The sequence below is a fragment of the Papaver somniferum genome, chromosome 7, assembly GCF_003573695.1.
Source record: "Papaver somniferum cultivar HN1 chromosome 7, ASM357369v1, whole genome shotgun sequence".
Taxonomy (NCBI): domain Eukaryota; kingdom Viridiplantae; phylum Streptophyta; class Magnoliopsida; order Ranunculales; family Papaveraceae; genus Papaver; species Papaver somniferum.
The window spans coordinates 160,040,836-160,058,667 of record NC_039364.1 but is presented as its reverse complement, the minus strand read 5'-3'; the positions used below and the strand labels follow the sequence as shown (position 1 = coordinate 160,058,667).

At 35.4% G+C, this 17,832-nt stretch overlaps 1 protein-coding gene and 1 long non-coding RNA gene across 2 annotated transcripts; both read right to left on the bottom strand.

The window, feature by feature from the left end:
* Positions 1-280: 280 nt before the first annotated feature.
* LOC113293121 lies at positions 281-2,542 on the bottom strand. The gene is made up of 3 exons (XR_003332059.1): positions 2,375-2,542; positions 1,628-2,278; positions 281-539 (listed from the first exon to the last, which is right to left on the bottom strand). It is a non-coding gene; the product is annotated as an uncharacterized LOC113293121 (long non-coding RNA).
* Positions 2,543-11,270: 8,728 nt separating this feature from the next.
* Positions 11,271-17,231, bottom strand: LOC113298903 (major facilitator superfamily domain-containing protein 12-like). The gene is made up of 13 exons (XM_026547773.1): positions 17,071-17,231; positions 16,571-16,810; positions 14,661-14,730; positions 14,075-14,271; positions 13,884-13,959; positions 13,695-13,778; positions 13,492-13,571; positions 13,185-13,311; positions 12,614-12,673; positions 12,469-12,519; positions 12,218-12,376; positions 11,800-11,932; positions 11,271-11,628 (listed from the first exon to the last, which is right to left on the bottom strand). The coding sequence occupies exons 2-13, from the start codon at positions 16,735-16,737 to the stop codon at positions 11,453-11,455; spliced, it is 1,380 nt and encodes a 459-aa protein (XP_026403558.1). The 5' UTR covers positions 16,738-16,810; positions 17,071-17,231; the 3' UTR covers positions 11,271-11,452.
* Between the last annotated feature and the right edge of the window lie 601 nt (positions 17,232-17,832).

The window sequence follows — 17,832 nt, the reverse complement described above, 5'->3', positions numbered from 1 at the left end:
AGTGTCTTATCTCACGCGCCTAGTTCAAAAGAGACAAGAGTTCGCAGTCCACAGGCTTTTTAGAAAAAAGTAGTCTTTCTTGGTTTTGTTGTAAATTTTTTTTTTTTTGCAATTCTTCCATCTTTTCATATCTTATTGATATTGAAAGGACTCTTCTTTGTTTTACCAATAAAAGAGGGTTAAAATAGACAATTCTGCCTTTTTTAGGGAAAGAGTTGCGCGTATGTGAATCCTTTAAGTGTATAAAGGTTTTGTAACCCTACATTCCTTTTTCCTTCCCTAAGAAACTCTTTTATCACAAGTTTTCTTGTAGAGCTTGTTCTGAGAATTTCCTATGACAAATATGGAGACTCCAAGCATCATAACTTCTGCTGGAAAAGATGTTAATATGATTGTTAAGCCATCAATCATGAATGAAAAAGACATTCCACCTGTTCACTCAAACTTGAAAAGAAAAAGGAGGAATGTGAGAAAACCAAGAGTTGTCCGTTCAAATCTTCAGAAATTTTCTCTGCCCGCACACTCGAGTCTCCGCTTTCCTAAAAAACCAGCAAATCGTTTTGCCCCATCAACAATTGGAAAATATTTAAAGGCAACAAAACTGATATGGTAAGAAAATTTTGAAACAACTAATTTATTATAGGGGGATTTTGTGTTTCCCCCTCAAAAAAGATACTTATTTTGCATTTCACCCTTTTTAAATTGCTAATTGGTAAAAACCCCTATCATTAACTATTCCGTCCACAGCCTAGTTAGCTGACTCAGCAAATATAACACATGTGGCAAAATCAAACACGTGTCAACCACACTACCCAAAATACCCTTGCGTTCTTCGTCGTTAAACACCAAAATCCCTCAACATTTTCATCACCCCAGTGACCTTAAAAAACATTCAGTCAAAAAGATTTACCAATCAAAACAAAACAAATTTCTTTGGTCATCACCATTAATTGTAACTATTGGATGAATAACTTAATTACAAAAATTACCATGATTTTCCAATCTAATTTCGCTGCGTAATTGCAGTTCCATAAGATCTATATAAATCTAGGTTAGAGAAGACATGGCGGCGATTAGTACAAAGAAATGGGTACGAATTTCCTTGGATGGAAAAACGTCTGCGGTGATCCTATTAAAGTTTACGTAGAGGCTGATGAAACTACTGTCAACAATCATGATTATGGTGTTCGTCGTCCCCATTTGCTAACAAAGAAATTCTTCAATCTTCATTAGAAATGGGCAATTAGGGAAGTAAATATTAGACCAATAAATAATTCGACATCATTATCTCGATTTTAAGTCTAATTAAAATTTAGAATGTGAAATGCATCAAATGAAGAAACCCCAAGTTAGGGTTTTCAATTTGTATCTGAAAATGAAAATTAAATATTCGTAGATATGGAGAGGGAGACCATGAATTTGAAGACAACGTTTGATGATGATTTGTGCTTTAGGTAAGGAAAAATATCTATGTATGTGTTGATCGTTTATTGCCTCAGTTCATGGAAAGAGAGCAAACAGGTGCAGTAGGTGTTGTGTATGAATGGTTTCAAAAGGATTTTGGTGAAACTTCTTTGATTATTTTTGAGCAAAGCTCACGAATATTAACTATTATGGGTAAACGTACCGGAATAGCTGAACTCATCAACAAGGTATCAATCATGCGCGAGTCGAGACTCAGCTGATCCACTGAGTTTCCAGTTCCGAATCGTGCCATATATACCCTCTCTAGTGACCTTCGATCATTATTAACCAGAAAACGAACAATACCAATCATGATCTTACATTTCTTCAATTAAGGAACGCCAATGTTTACAGACACACTTAAATGTCATAAGATTAAACCCAAGATGCAACTACCAAAAGTGGTTTGATCATTCCACTGATCAATACAATTCAATGATATTTGAAGCAGAAAGTGCACAATTCAGAAGGTACATAGACCACGAAATGAGCCAACCCATCTTTAAGTTAATAAGGTGGGAGTATGTGATTGAGATTTCACTGGGAGTATGCTAAGTATCTCAATTGCTATTGTATCATAATTAAGTGAAAGAATACCAACATTACTTGTGTTATCAGTCTCACCAGTGTTACAAATCGTACCACCTCTGACGCTCTTCTTCTTATTTTGTTTCTTCTTCTTCTTCATATTTCCTTCCTCGTTAAACTTTACCTGCTTGCTCCTTTGTGGTCTCAGTCCTTTGTTGTTGTTGATAAAAACGTATCTAATTAGTCTCCAGTTCCCTTGCCATCTATAAATAATTTCCCGTAGGTCCTGTTCGTTTACATAATAATCAAGTAAATACACAATTTTGAATAATAAATTACAGAGAACCGAATAATTTTTGAGTACTAACAATAAAAAACCAACCTTTAATCTTATTTCGTTAGGGTATGAAGATGAAGTTTTTAGAAAGAGAAACTTATTAGATTTATGATAAGAGTTAGGATCAGAGACAAATAAGAGACAAGAGATTAAAGTGGTTCGGTCACTTGACCTACGTCCATTGATAAAATCCTCTAGGGGTGAATTGTATTGATCATCAGTACTACTGAGATATTTTACATGTACACAAGTGATTCCTATTTATAGAATAATAGGATCAACATAAATCAGTAACGTAGAACGAACTAATTGTGTTGACTAGATTAAACTTATTTAGAGATTTACTAGCAAGGTTTGTTACTGACTTATTCTTCGCTTCCTGTGTCTCGTACACGTACAATATTCCAATACCCCCCTCAAGTTGGACATGGAGATAATCGAAATGTTCAACTTGAACTGTTGTTGAAGTAGATGAATGCGAAGCAATCTTGATTATCTTCTTTTCTTCATCTATACGGTCTTCACTCTATAACTTGAACATCATCAGAGTAATTACTTGAGATGCCACAGCATCACTGGTGTATGAAAACTTGACTTAACGTACCTTGATCGTAGCATAACCCTTAACTCCACCATTCAGCATTGTCCAGATGATGTGACATAGACAATGCAGGCAACAGAACTCCACAGTAGTTACTTACAAAATTTGAGAACAATAATGGATTGGATGAGCTTGATTCGAAAAACAAACATTCCCATGAGAATCGATTAAAAAGCTATTTTTAGCTTTCACAAGGAATTAAAAATTGAAATTTTATCCGAGTCCATGAAAATCAACGGACTGGACTGTTTAGGAGAAAGAAAACACGATAAAAAGAGTCCACCATACTTGTTTTCTAGAGTAGCAAGAAACTTTCTGGAAAACTTGATCGTAAAGATATTAAAATGACAAGAACACAAAGATGAATTGTTCTTAAAATTGACTTTGGAGTAATACCCAAAGAAACGATGATATGTTTGATATGAAAAATCCAAAACATGGACGAAAATAAAATTATTGATGCAAGGAAATCGTAATGAACCAACAACAATGGATATTAGATTGAGATAACAACAAAAGAGATCTTTTATTCAAAATATCATTGATCAAAACAAATAGTGGTGAGTAAAGTTGGTGAAACAAATCACAATATAGCTATATGTGATGAACAGTCAAAAATAAAACTGCCCAGAATAATAATGAGTGGTGAATAAACAACCACTATCAGATTTTAAATTAGTTTGCCATAAGTTGATGGCTTATCAAACTAACCAAAGCTCTCTACAGAGATAACAAAACAGGAAGAAAACGAGCTTCACTTCCTTATCTTGGTTGTTAAAAATTGATTCTTAGCCAAAAAGCTTAGATGAGGATTAATAGTAACCTTCAATACGTACCATTGATGTAGGATCAATACTGAAGCTTGATTCAAGATTAGAACTTGACAACACAGACACCAATATGCCATCATGAAGAAAATATGACTTCGAAGTTACACCTTTTAACTGATCAACAAAGGCATTAGATAACGAAAGCCAAAATATAAGGAGAAGCTGAAGTTGGCTTGAGATAATATTTGTGTTTAAAGAGATAATATAGCCAAAGACTACGTACAAGGTTCAACCGCAATTGAAAAACAGACCAAAAGAAATCGCACAAACTGCGACATGGAAGCAAAATATTATGGGAATATTTTCTGAAGTTTTGAGATATCCGAAAATGGAACGAGATATTCGGATTTAAATTGAGTGTTCTTGACCATAAAAGAACAAAAATAGTAAATCATGATGCAACATCTTTCCTGCATAAAAAAGATCGACTAGAAATGATTTAGGTGATTAAACACGAGCCACCACTAAACAAAGATCGGTGCTTAAAACAAATGACAAAGTTATACGAAGACACAAAATTAAAAAATCGATGCTTGAAATGCGTGCCCCAAAACAGAGCATGCACGTTGTTTGCAAATCCATTAAGATCCTTTAGGACCTAAGAAAGATAAGAATGGGAAGGTAGAATCAGAAAACAAAGTTAAATGATGAAGTGATTAGATATCAATAAAAATTGATAAAGAAGACCAAAAAGCTAATACCAGTTAGTTCATGAGAAGAACATTGTACTAGCATGAATAGGGTCTGAAAAGCAAATTAAGAAATAGAAAGCGGAAGCGGAAGCAATTTTCATCAGGAAAAAAATGGATCTTTTACTGCTCTGTACCATATTAGATTTATGATAAGAGTTACGATCAGAGACAAATAAGAGACAAGAGGTTAAAGTGGTTCGGTCACTTGACCTACGTCCACTGATAAAACCCTCTAGAGGTGAATTGTATTGATCATCAGTACTACTGAAATATTTTACATGTACACAAGTGATTCCTATTTATAGAATAATAGGATCAACATAAATCAGTAACCTAGAACGAACTAATTGAGTACACGTACAATATTCCAATAAACTGAGAAGAGGATTTTTTTTCTTTCCCGTGAGCCTTTTTCTTATCGGAGAAGAAGAGGTAAGAAGACAGTTTTTATACTGGAAACAGTCTTTTCCCTGGTGGGTATATATGCTACGAATCGGAACTGGAAATTCAGTGGGTCAACTGAGTCTCGACTCCCACATGGTTGATACCTTGTTGATGAGTTCAACTATTCTTGTACCTTTACCCTAAATAATATAAATGTTCTTGAGCTTTGCTTATTGTTTTTTATAGTTACTCCTAATTGCAATTTGTTTTTCATAAGCACCCAACTTCCTAAACCTATACAAATTCTCAATACTTCAATCATCTCCTCCAAGGCTCCATCCATCCACCAACAATGTTCTTTACTGATTCAGAAGTAACTCAATTTTCAATTCCATTGAAACTCTTAATCACTTTATTAATCTTCACCATTAATCTTCAAAAACCAACGGTAGAAAGTTTCAAGTTCTGTAGATGGGTTTGGAACTTTATAGGAAGTAGTATTAACGGTGGTGGATTATTTTTTTCCATCAGTAATTTGATTTCCCATTTTTATGATTTTAAGTAAAATTTAATGTTCGAAACAACTATGAGGGTGTTATAGGTAGTTCACCAAATATTTGTCACGTGTATTCAGGGACGGACCTACTCCTGGGTTAAAGGGGGCTAAAGCCCGGGTGGTCTTGCTAGTCCACAAGCCTTTTTTTTTTTTTGCTCGACTATCCCAGGCCTTAAAAGAAAATTTATACTTCCTGGATCCGTCCCTGCGTGTATTATATTGTTGAGTCAGTTAACTTGGCAATGGATGGAATAATTAATGATAGGAGGTCTTACCAACTAGCAGTTTATGAAAGGGGTACTGCGAAATAGGTATCTTTCTTGAGGGGGAAACACAAAATCTCCCTTTATTATAATTTTAATTACTAACTTCGAAAGACAATTTGTTTTAGGTACTTTTCTAAAGGATCGGCCATAATTAATATTTAGATACCATGTTCCATTAAAGATTCTCTTATTCATTGAAATTTACATACATACTACGTACACTAAGAGCGTCCACAATGGATGAGTAAAAGGTGGAGTATAACCATATTTGGTCGAAAATTGAATCGCAGTGGACAAGAATATAAACATATTTGGTTGGTGAGAGAATGTGTTTCGGAGTAAATTTGGTCTTTAGTCTGGAGTAAAACTGATTATAGTGGAGCGGATAATTAAACTACGTTTGATATGGCGCGTAGATTGCATCTGCGTTTGAAATGAGGCGTAACTTAAAAATCCATTTGAATAATAGGCGCACTTTCAAACCTCGCCTCAAACGGGCGTACATATAAGTTACGCCCCACCATTTAACATCAGGCGTAGATTTAAGTTTCGTGTGGGGCAAACATATTATTAACCGCCTCTTTGGGGCAGACATTTAATCAACGTCCCATATAGACGTAAATAAAACGTTTGTCATACAGGCGGTCACTTAATCATTTGCCCCACATGGGGCGTAACTTCTATATACGTCCGCCCTCAGACGCAACTTTTATTTACGCCCCGTTCAGGCGTAAAAGTGTACTCCCGTTTGTCAATGAGGCGGAGATAAAATGTACGCTCCATCTCCTGCGGAAATTAAAACTGCGCCTGACTAAAATTTTGATCGATATCATTGTGTGGAAACACCTCAAACCTAAATTTTTTTAGGTTTTGGTTTAGTTTTTGGTTTTAGTACGGTGGTTCCATTGTGGACGATCTAACACACTATAAACACCATAAAAGAAAGCATTAGTATCCATTAGTATTATACTTAGTTTTCTTTTCAGGACTCCTTCAAATTCCAATCACAATGTTAAAGTCATCACTTTTAGCATCATTTGTTGCAAAAAGAATTATCTTCGCTGTTCTTATTTTATCGTTAATCTATGCGAAGTCTGTTGATGGAAAAATAACTGTCACAATGAAAAATGATATAAATGCAAAAATACCATTAACAATCCATTGGTGGTCAAAGTGAAAATGATTTCGGTGAGCATATACTATATTACAAACAATTTTTTTTATGAAAATTTAATATGAACTGGAAATTTACAACTAAATTTTTGTGTGAATCAAGTTGGTATGAACATGGAAAAGGTCCTCACATGATAAAATTTACAGCTTCCCGATTTAGAGACCGGAAAGACCATATTTGTAAAAATGATTGTTTTTGGAGTATTCGTCAAGATGGTGGCTATTATGGAGATGGTGCCAACTATAAAAAGATATTTTCTTATTAACAGAGAAAAAACTTGGTGTTATTTGGTTATTAAATGCTTTGTTATCTATTTGCTTTTTTTGATGTATTTGGTTGTTATCTGAATCAAAATATTTATTGAAAAATTAATATAAAAAAATAGATTTATTTAACCAGTGAAGGAATTCGTTATTTCGTTCCAGGAAAAGCTTTTTCGAGTGTTGTTTCGTGTAAATGTATTAAATACTTGGACAAATGCGTTTCGCATGGCCATGGTCTGGGTGTTTTAGCCTTCTTTAATTTGGAAGAACACGGTGAAGATACTTTGTGGTTTTTTAAGCGTCTGAACAATTGTCTAGTTAGTAATGATGCTAGTAGTGGTTTTGGTAGTTTTATTTTTCATAAACTAGGTGTTGATATTCAAAAAGGTGTTGAAGCCCAGCTTGTTCCTAGGTTGCCCACCAAGGCATTGTACGATTCTTAATTTTTAATTAATTTCTTGGTTTATTTATTTAATAATGATAAATTTTACCAAACAAGGCCAATGACTGTTGAAAAAAGGAAAATATATATAGTGTATGTGCCAATATCCATAAACACTACAACAAGACAATCTATAGATTACAATTTATGGAAAAAACTTGTTTCTTTTTCTTCTTAACTCGTGTGTATGGGATATTCCCACAATTGGGGGATACACAAAAGATAGAAAAAATTGAGTATGAAGTAATTTGAAGAATCCATTATCCAAATAACTTTTTTCGTTTATAAATTACCCTTAATTAATTAGTTGTTGATTGGATTAATTTGTTAAGATTAAGTAGTTAATATGCAAGTGTGTTGAGATCAAACTTAAGATCTTGATTTTATTTTTATAAGTGTTAGTTATATAGAATAGAGGAAGAAGAATAAGGAGAAGGATTTTGGGAGTATTGATGAACTACACCAAACGATAGTTCAAGACATCGTGTTCACTTTCCATCAAGTAGTTCCAGTAATTTCTCACTACTTCAAGACTTCATGGACACCTCTTGTCTGTGGTGGCGTTTCTTGCTTTCTGATTTCCGTATCTTCATCGGTATTTCATCCATACAGGGGATAGTCGGAGAAAATGAATTTTATATGTTTTGATTATGGTTTTGGTGGGTATGAAATTTAGGCTCAAGAGGTCACTAAGGACACTGGTTCATTTTTGCTATTTGTGAATGAAACCTTTAGTCCTACATAGGATAAACTAACGATATTATGTCCCCATATTACTAGGATTTTTGGATCTAAGAGTGGCCCTTTGGGTCATACGCACTTTTGTATGAGGAAGAGTACTTAAGAAATGGGATAGTTGAAGCAACCACACATTTCACACACACGTGGTGCTTCGCACCAAAGCAAGCTGTCGTCGTCCGTCAAGTTGGGCAGGCGCTGGTCGGGCTCGAGTCCGGATCAACCAAGACTTATCTTTTGAACAAAATTCTTTTGTAATATTTCCTAAATGAATCTAAAATCAAATTAATTTTCATCTTAATCCGATGGACATCTAAACTGGCGAAATATAATTTTCTTTCTATTCTTTTTATGTCGACATAATCTGCAGAGCTGTTTTTCCCGTTTGAAAAGAGATCTTGTATTGATTCAAATTAATTTCTATATTTAATCCCGATTTCATTCCCTCGTTAATTTGCATTAATTGCACATTATTCTTGACCATCTCTTTGCTCCTCTATATAAACCACTGGATTTGTCCATTCCAGAAGTTGTTTAGAAGTTGTTTTCTCTCTGTATAGCTTTTATTTTTGTAATATTTTATTGTTGAGTCCGTTTTTTTTAATACCTAGACTACTGGTCCTTGAACTAGTTACAACCTCCTAAAATTGGAGTTGGTTCTTGCAATTACGGGGTTCGAATACTTACCTCCGTGGTTGGAGGGATCATGAAAACCATCAGACCACTTGATGGTTCTCTGTTGTTGGATCCGTTTGAGTGGGAAACTATCAGAGTGTTTGAAATATATGTATCGGGCTGTCGTGTATTAACATCACTCATTTTTAGGCTTACCGGAAAACTATTATGTTAATTAAGGACAACTTGATTATTTATTTTGAAGCACAACACATCTTGATGATCAAGGTAATTTGTCATCGAGTGTTGTTTGCAAATGAGTGATTTATTTGAGTTTTCAGAAATTTTATTAATATCTTTTAGTATTTTATTATTACATAGCCAATAAAATATTAGATAATAATACCAGTGAGGTAGTGTCCCATTGTCTATTACAATGGATAACACACGCCCTTTCGTACATAGCGGGGAAGGTTGGATTCCCAAATGATTCACATAAGGAAGATTGGATCCCCTAATCTCTCTTCTCCGAGCGACGTGAAAATCATGTTATTAGGATGGCGGTTGGGTCAGCAGTGCGGCTCATCTAACTGGATGAGTTTGCTCACGAGTATGAGCCCAGCTGTCCCGAATAGAAAAATTAAAATATATATATATATATGGACAGTGAGCTAGTTCCGAACTCCGCTTAGAATATAAATGCCTTTTGCAATGTGTTACTGTTACATGTGTAAATTTTGAAAATGTGCAACTCCACGCCATTATTTTCCTTTAATGCTAGAGTTTGGTCAGTTAATCAGTCATCCTCAAATGCATGCATGTCTGGAGGAGATTAATGGGTTGTTGGTAAAATGTGATAAGCTTTTTGACTTGTTAATAACGTGGAATCTTGGCAACCAATTAGGAGCCATTAATCTATATAAAAACCCCTAATTAATAAAGATTGATTGCATAGTACTACTCCGTAATAAAAATCTTAAATTAGCTACAGTAATAATCAGTTGAGAAAGGTTACTTAGTTAGGATTTTTATGGCCACAATCAAAGGATTCCAGAGATTACAATTAATGACTATAACTGGCACCTTTTTCCATCTTTTCCCATGACTTGAGAAGCTGGAAGAAATCTCTACTCTTTTCCATTTCTTTCGGCAACTTAACTTTTCTCCTGATTTATACATAAGCTCAACTTCAACATGAAACTGTACCTAGTCTAGCTCAACCCCCCTCTCTCGATCTTGTGTTCGTTCATGCACGCAAGATGGAAGGAGGGCCATCAAAGGTTAGGAATAAAGGAAAGAGTAGTTTTCTTGAATCATCATCGAATGAGTACGTTAATGGTGAAAAGATAAACATAACACTGTCGTTATCATCATCAAAGTCTTCTCCAACTTCGTCGCCTGATTCGCCTGTCGTGATCGACTCAGTGGTAACTGAGAAGAACAAGATAGAAAAACCGAAGTCATTGACGATCAATCCAGGTGTAAAACTAGTCGTAGGAGGAGGAAATGAAGAAAGAAAAAGCAGCTCGGGCAGGAGTAGTGCGCAAACTCTTAGAGATCAACCTTCTTCAATGGTTTTGGCTGGATGTCAGGGCTGTCATATGTATGTGATGTTATGGAAATCAAACCTTAGGTGTCCAAGGTGCAACAATTCCACTCTCCTCAACTTCTACAATTTATAACTGTTTTCTTCTTCCCATGAATATGTATAGTCGGCTAGTAGCTAGATAATGGCAAACTGAAATATTCCGTAGAAAATAGTAACCTAAAGAAGTTTAATCGAGATTATCTGGTGTAAAATACATATGTAGTTCTATACTTCTATTGGCAAAACTCAAAAGTATCAACACATATAAGTTGCAATGTTTTTTAATGTATTATTTTTCTTGATATGGCGTCAAAAGACTTGGATAAACAGTCCGATAGGGGACAACAAATCTAAAAGCGAAGTCATCCATAAAATTAAGCGTTCATTCTCTTGAAATCACCTTTTTAGGTTGGATTCCAAGCTATCTTCCATGGAACTTCGGAAAATAACTTGGAAAATCCATCATTTTACACTAAGAGTACTAAGTTTAGTCTTCCAGCCTTTTTTTTTTTTTTTTCTTTTTTACAGTGTGGAGTCTATTAAGAGCAGCTTAAAATAACCCAGCCCAACTGATTTCCAAACCTAAAATCTAAAGGAAATTGGGCCTCCAAACCCATTTGTGCTTGCTCTCCTTTGCAAGAGTTTGCTCCAAACACTATTTTGGCTCCCCCTGATATTCCTTAACAAAAAAAGTAAGGTTTGTTTCGTGTATAATTTGAAAATGAAATAAACCTATCTTTTTGAAACAGAGACCGCAAGAGAATCACACAAAGAACAATTTTAGATATTAAGAAAAGTAAACTCACCAGATTTCTAATTTTTCAGGATTAAATTCTTATTTCGTAACATAAATATCACTTTTGCTGTACAAAAATTCAATTAGGACTTTACATTGTACAAGTGGATATACAAATGATAAAATATAAATCAAAAGGCAGGGGCAGAGAGAGAGAGAGAACGATAATTCTCTCCTCTTACACCAATAGTGGCTGAATCAAAGGTCTTGAAAGGGTTGTTCTGTCGAGGTCCATGGTGTATATAACGACTAAGCCGATAACTGCACAAGACGCAGGAACAAGACCCAAACCGTATCTTGTGATTGAAACACAGCCCATGACCGAATTACAACTCTCGATGATCGGTGAAGTTTCTGCGCGCAAAAACAAGATTTTGACATCAAGGAACGAGTAAGTAATACCCATAAATCTAACCATGGTATTGGCTTCTGAATTAGTACTAAATAGGTTAGGTTGATTATCTTGAGAAAAATCTGCAGAAACTACTAAACAGTTAAGTAATGGCAAACAATAACGGTACTCACGTTGATACGATTCAAGAACGTATAGAGCAAGACCACATGAGATTTTGTCCAAGAAGCTCAATGAACCGTAAACAAATGCACAACCATTAAGATCTTCTCCCACTAGCACACTTTGCATGCTAATGCCTGTCACCTGGTTTAACATTCGAGGAATGAATTTGATCAAATTAGAAGAAGTTCAAACAAAGTTGGCAGGGTGAAAACCTCATAAGAGAGAAATTGTCATGTACTAATTCCCTAATCTTGCTATGTGTCAGTATATCATTGATCCATCCGATGGTTCTAATTGTCATGTACCACATGAATGTGAATGGGAAATCACATAATGGTAATACGAAAAGCAATTTTTTGCATTATGGGATCTGAACACGCCCACATTGATTAGTTAAGCAATTGAACATAAAGTTTTTTGACATACCGTCATTAAAGCGTTGGCAACGCCAATAATTACTGAGAGAAGATAGATAAACCCATACAAGCTGCTGGGAAGAAGAAGTATCCCTGCACCAGAGAGTATCCACAGAATGCTTCCAACAGTGAAACCCGCCTTAAGACGACTACTAGTCCACTTCATTTCCTACAAGGTGGGGATAAAATGGTTCAGTACATTAAAAAGAGGATGCCGCAGATGAGAATGAGAGACAAACAGAACTCTGAAGAGGGTGGAACCTGTAGAATGATAGATACGACGAAGCTGCAAACGTAGATTATAGCAGGTACCTACTTGCACCAGATAAGTGAAGTCAGAACCTACAATTTCCAAACAAAAAAATATAGATGATTAAATGAAATGCTGCAGTATTTAGGTACTTACCAAAGCCTTGGAAGATTGAGCCATTTGCAGATCATTGATGACATAGAATGCAAGAAAAGCCTGCGCATTAAAGAAACATCAACTCAAGAAGTTCTAGCATATCAAAATCTAGTTTTGTAGAAATCTTCCCATATTTATCTACACTGGTGGTTTGGTCATTGTGACATCATTGCCTCATGTCAATACCCTTCACACATCATAAAAAACACAAAAATATTACAGAATGTTACAGTCATACTTAAAAATTGGTTATGGTCAGAAAGGAAGTATTTCCTTATGATTAACATTTTTAACAGATTTCACATTCTAAAAATCGTACCAATATCAGATAGACATGCTGCAAGTTTGAGTCAGGAGACGCTACTTAAAGATATTAACACATTAACATGTTGTAGGGTCAAGGATTAGGAATTACATAAGTTGGTAATCTGAGAACAGCAAGGTGAGCAAAAAGGGGGTGTTTCCTACTAGTTTATAACGTTTTGAGATGACAAAGCATCGCAGTAGTGATGTATGCTATGACTAAGAACTAAAATAGAAAAAATCTTGTCCTTAGAAAGAGAACGCTAACCTGTGAAACATTTGTTATCAGTCGAGTGAGCATGTAAACTAGCGCAACTTGGTAGTAAAGAACTTTCTTAAACCAGTAATCCCAAGGAATCCTTTGATGAATTTTCCCTTCACCTCCACGTCTAGATCTACACAATAGTCCGAAGAAATAAAGGATGTCATAAATGAAATAACATTTGTCCAGTACCATACACAGATCAAACTCTACAAAAATTATATCAAGAAACTGTCATATTAATTTATAGAGCTAACAGATTCTACTGAAGATGATGAAAAGAACTGTCTAGTAAGTCTTATATCCATCGCACCTTGGTTCTTTGATTCCAATAAGAAACACTCCAACAAAGCAGCACCCAATGAAAATAGAAACATATGCAATCCAGCGGTACTGGTCATATTGGAAAGTGAGAAAGTGCCTCAGAATGCGATTTCGTTTTTTGATAATAGGATAAGAAAAACAAAGAAACCACGGAGGAAAAAAGAAAGGAATGGAGAACGCGAATCCTCTTACCTGATCTTCAATATCAAGTTTGGTAACAGCTATCCTAAAATGAAACACAGCTAAGGCAACTGCGTATAAGCTGAGATTGGCCACCTTTGGCAGTAAGAAAGAATGAGAATCAAACCCTTGATATAAGGAAGAATTAAATCAAACTAGAGCACAATTTCCTCGAAATCATGACCGATTCAAAATGCTAACCATTGTAAAAGCATTACGGCAACTAGCTAGCACAACCCTGCTACTTGAATCCAGTGTGATGCAATTTACCATCGACCTTCAACAACATGAGAATGTGAATGGTGAATACAAAATAGTTTTGGATTTCATTAAAAGGTGTTATTATTGACTTATGCAAAATGAATAATGTTTTGTGAAAAGGGTGTTCTTACATATGGGAAACCTGGGTAACAGCCCAACCCACGTTAAAAATTGCAGCAAACATGCTGTATCCAACTGTTTGCATTGTAGATGAATTGGATCCGAATATGTCACAAGGAATACAACCACCAAAAACAGAAGAGAAGGAAATGGCAACCAAAATTGATCCTGCAGCATGCCATATCTTGAAATGTCCAAACCTGTCTATCTAAAATACGGAAAAGACGTCATTTTCAACAGAACTAATAAATGTATAATTGTGACGGTTTTAACATTTTTAGATGTCTGAGAATCTCAATAACAACTAAAGAAATTCTCGAACATGAAAGGGTGACTCAATCAAGACAAGGGAGGAGAAGCATACTAATGCAGTATAATCTCCCACACTGAGTATAAGGGATATGACTAACATGACTCACAGAACCCAAAATATGACCCAAGAGGGAATCGGAACAAACCAATAAAATGAACAAAACGTTTATATATCCTAAAATGTAATCTATATTGGTAGAACCTATAGGAATCAGCAGCTTCTGTACATTAAAGCAACTGATAAAGTATACAAAACATCTTCTCTTTATCCTAATCTAAACATACCAGCTCTCCAGCAAATATGGTTGTAAACCCATCAGCAACTTGGCCAGAAAGCATAACTATAGCTGCATCCCTATGAAATCAAGATGAGCAAATCAAGATGCGAAAACGTGAAATGTCAAATAAGTAATTAGCAATATATTCAAATTCACTTGTAAGAGACACGTGTTACTAGAAAATCAGACGCCATAACTTCAATAGAATTCGTAACTAAAAGATGGTATATATGTTTACTGAATTACTGCGACACAGGAGTTTGTGTGCCACTCTAAACATTCTTCTGATGCTTAACAGCCAAAGTTACAGAATTTGAAATGGCCACCATCTTATACAATCTAAGCACAGCAACTACCACATGATTCCTTACAACTGTAAGTTTGTTAGGTAACTGACGTGTCAACCAAATTTCAAAATGTTTTTGGATAGCTTACTGCAACGGATTCAACACCAAATACTTACTCTCTTTGCGAGACAATCAGCTTCAAATCCTCTTTGTCCAGATTGTCTCTCTGAACCTGAAACCCCTTGCAAGCACTTGCTCAATTGCACTACCTCACATTTCTGATGGGGGTAGAACTTGTTTCCCACCTTGCTAGAAGCCCTGACCTATCACTTCGACTGAACTAGCATCAACCCACTACCAACCATCATAGTCTTGCTTCATCCCTCCAATACCAACCCCAGTACTACAACTTCATCTCTAAACTCCATTTGTTATATGCTATGGTCTTTTTGGTTGACTCGAAACAACGTCATCTTCAATCACAAACCCTCCACACCTTTGCAAACTGGTACAAGAGCAGTGACTCCAGCAAAGAGTTCATCCTTTGTTCTTTAATAGTTCCACCCCATATCCCAGGTGATAATCTCCTAAAACTCGACCCACTTAGCCACATGTTTATCACAATATTTCAGTTTATTGGCCTGCATCACCTGAAGGTGTTGTGTCCATTAATACTGATGGAGCATCTCATGGCAATCCTGGATTCAGTGGAGCAGGTTTTATTTTAGGAATAACGTAGGGTAATGTTTATTAGCTGAAGCTCTTCTTTTGAGTTTTATCCCTTCATAAACAGCTGAAGCAAGGTTACTCTCTCCAGCACTTGCAGCTGCTCCCAGTGCAGAGTACTCTCGCATAACCATTCAGTCTGACCCTCTTCTTCTGGTCCATATGGTTAACAGGAGGATGGAACTAACTTAGTACCTTATGGACATCTTACACTGGATTTGGCATTACCTATCCTTGTCTGAGGGTTACAGCTGCAAGCGTATATAAAGAGAGGCGAACCAAGCAGCAGACAAACTAGCATCTTTTGCAGCAGATCAATTACAACGACTAAACATTTTTGCTAAGACCCCATATGTGGTCTCGCTGTGTCCTTACTTTCTCAAAAACATCTATTATAAATGATCAAAATGGTGAAATCACACCTAGGTGTTATAAGATTACCTTGATGCTTGAACAAATTTCTGCTTGTTTCAAAATAAAAAAAAACAGAGTAAACCTATTGAAATCTATCCTTTTGAGAGATACTCGGGACAAAGATATAGAATTAACTCTATGGAGTTAGACAAAAGGTACAATAACATTCTAGCCAAGTAGTCAGCAACCATGTCCTTTATCTTGATAAATGTCACTAACAATTATATCGACAAATTGTGCCTAAGCTGGCCAATCGTTTGCCAGACAACGAGACATGCATGATAAATTCCAATCCCAAATACAAAATGTTCTCTGAATTCAAGACTCAACTTATCAGTACGATCGAATTTGTCAAGTGTATTCACATGAACAGAAATATATGCACATTCAGTTGTATACGCAGAAAAAGAAAGTCATATTGTCACGAAAAACACGAATGTTGGTAATTAATAAGGAAAAATTAAACTAATAAAACATACAAAAACCTTACCTTGGGGATAATCCAATATCCGTCAAGAACATTAAGAGATATGTAAACCAACATGCCGACGTGATGTCATTCAGCATGTGACCAACACCATAGTAGAGCACAGACAATCTTCCCAATGGTTTGATCCATGATGATACTGACTCCTCATCTCCCATAACATGGACCATTATGATAGTAGTAGACAAGTAGTATCTTTTTAGCAATCTAGCTACAACATACTTTACGTTTTTCAGTTAAACCCTGCAAATATAAATTCTCTACAAGTTGAGCACAATTTAATAATAAACCTAAACTGCTTCATTCTAGAATCAATTTTGACAAACATATCTAAGGCTTTACTAAGAAAAAACAAAAATTTAAACCCTAATATTAGCTGATCACTATTCACACATAAGCAAAATCTAGATAAACTTAAACATCACTAATGAACATGAAAAAAAAAATCTAATCAAAATGAGACGACAGAAAAGAGAACCAAAGAAAAGGGAAACAGGACTAACCTTTGAATAGTGTTTGCTCGAAAAAACAGAAGAAACCCAGAGAATTTTAAGGTTGGGAGATTTCTGTTTCTATTTCTATTTAAATAGAAACAAGGAAAGTGAAAAACTGCTACTTGACTTTGCTTATCTTATTCTTACCAAGAAAAGAAAAAGTAACGTCTTTGAGTGGTGCAAAACACAAATGTTAATAAGAGAAAAAGGAAAATGAAGAATACAAGTATTCTTTTTTTCTTTGTTTTTTACGTCAAAATTCAGTTTTCTGTTTTTGCAAGTGTTTGCCATCAGCCGGGGGACGACCAAAGAGACGATCAGTGATCAAGATATCGTGAGATAATACAAATACAACATCGGCATTTCTAGTAAGGCTGATATACTCCGGGGGTGAATCAATTTCAAAAAAGAAGAATCTACCCGAGTATGTCTTTTCATTGTGTTCCCCACCTCTTAGATTCTTCTGAAAGGTCGATGAAAGTGTCACGCAAGCGACCCTAACTTATTTTGTTCTTTTCCCCGTTTCCTCCGGAGGAAGTCTATTTTTATAAAGTCAGAGACTCAGAGGGTACTAAAATAATTTCAAGCCACGTTATAACGTACGTGAAACCATTCACAAGACACATTTGCCAGCCCCTGTAAGTTACTCAAATAAGTACTCTTTTGTTTAAATCTTTTATAGTAATTCCTGTAGGCAATAATTGTTTCTTAGATTTTTGTAAGTGCTATCCTATAAAGCACATCTATTTTACCTGGTTTGATTGGGTATAC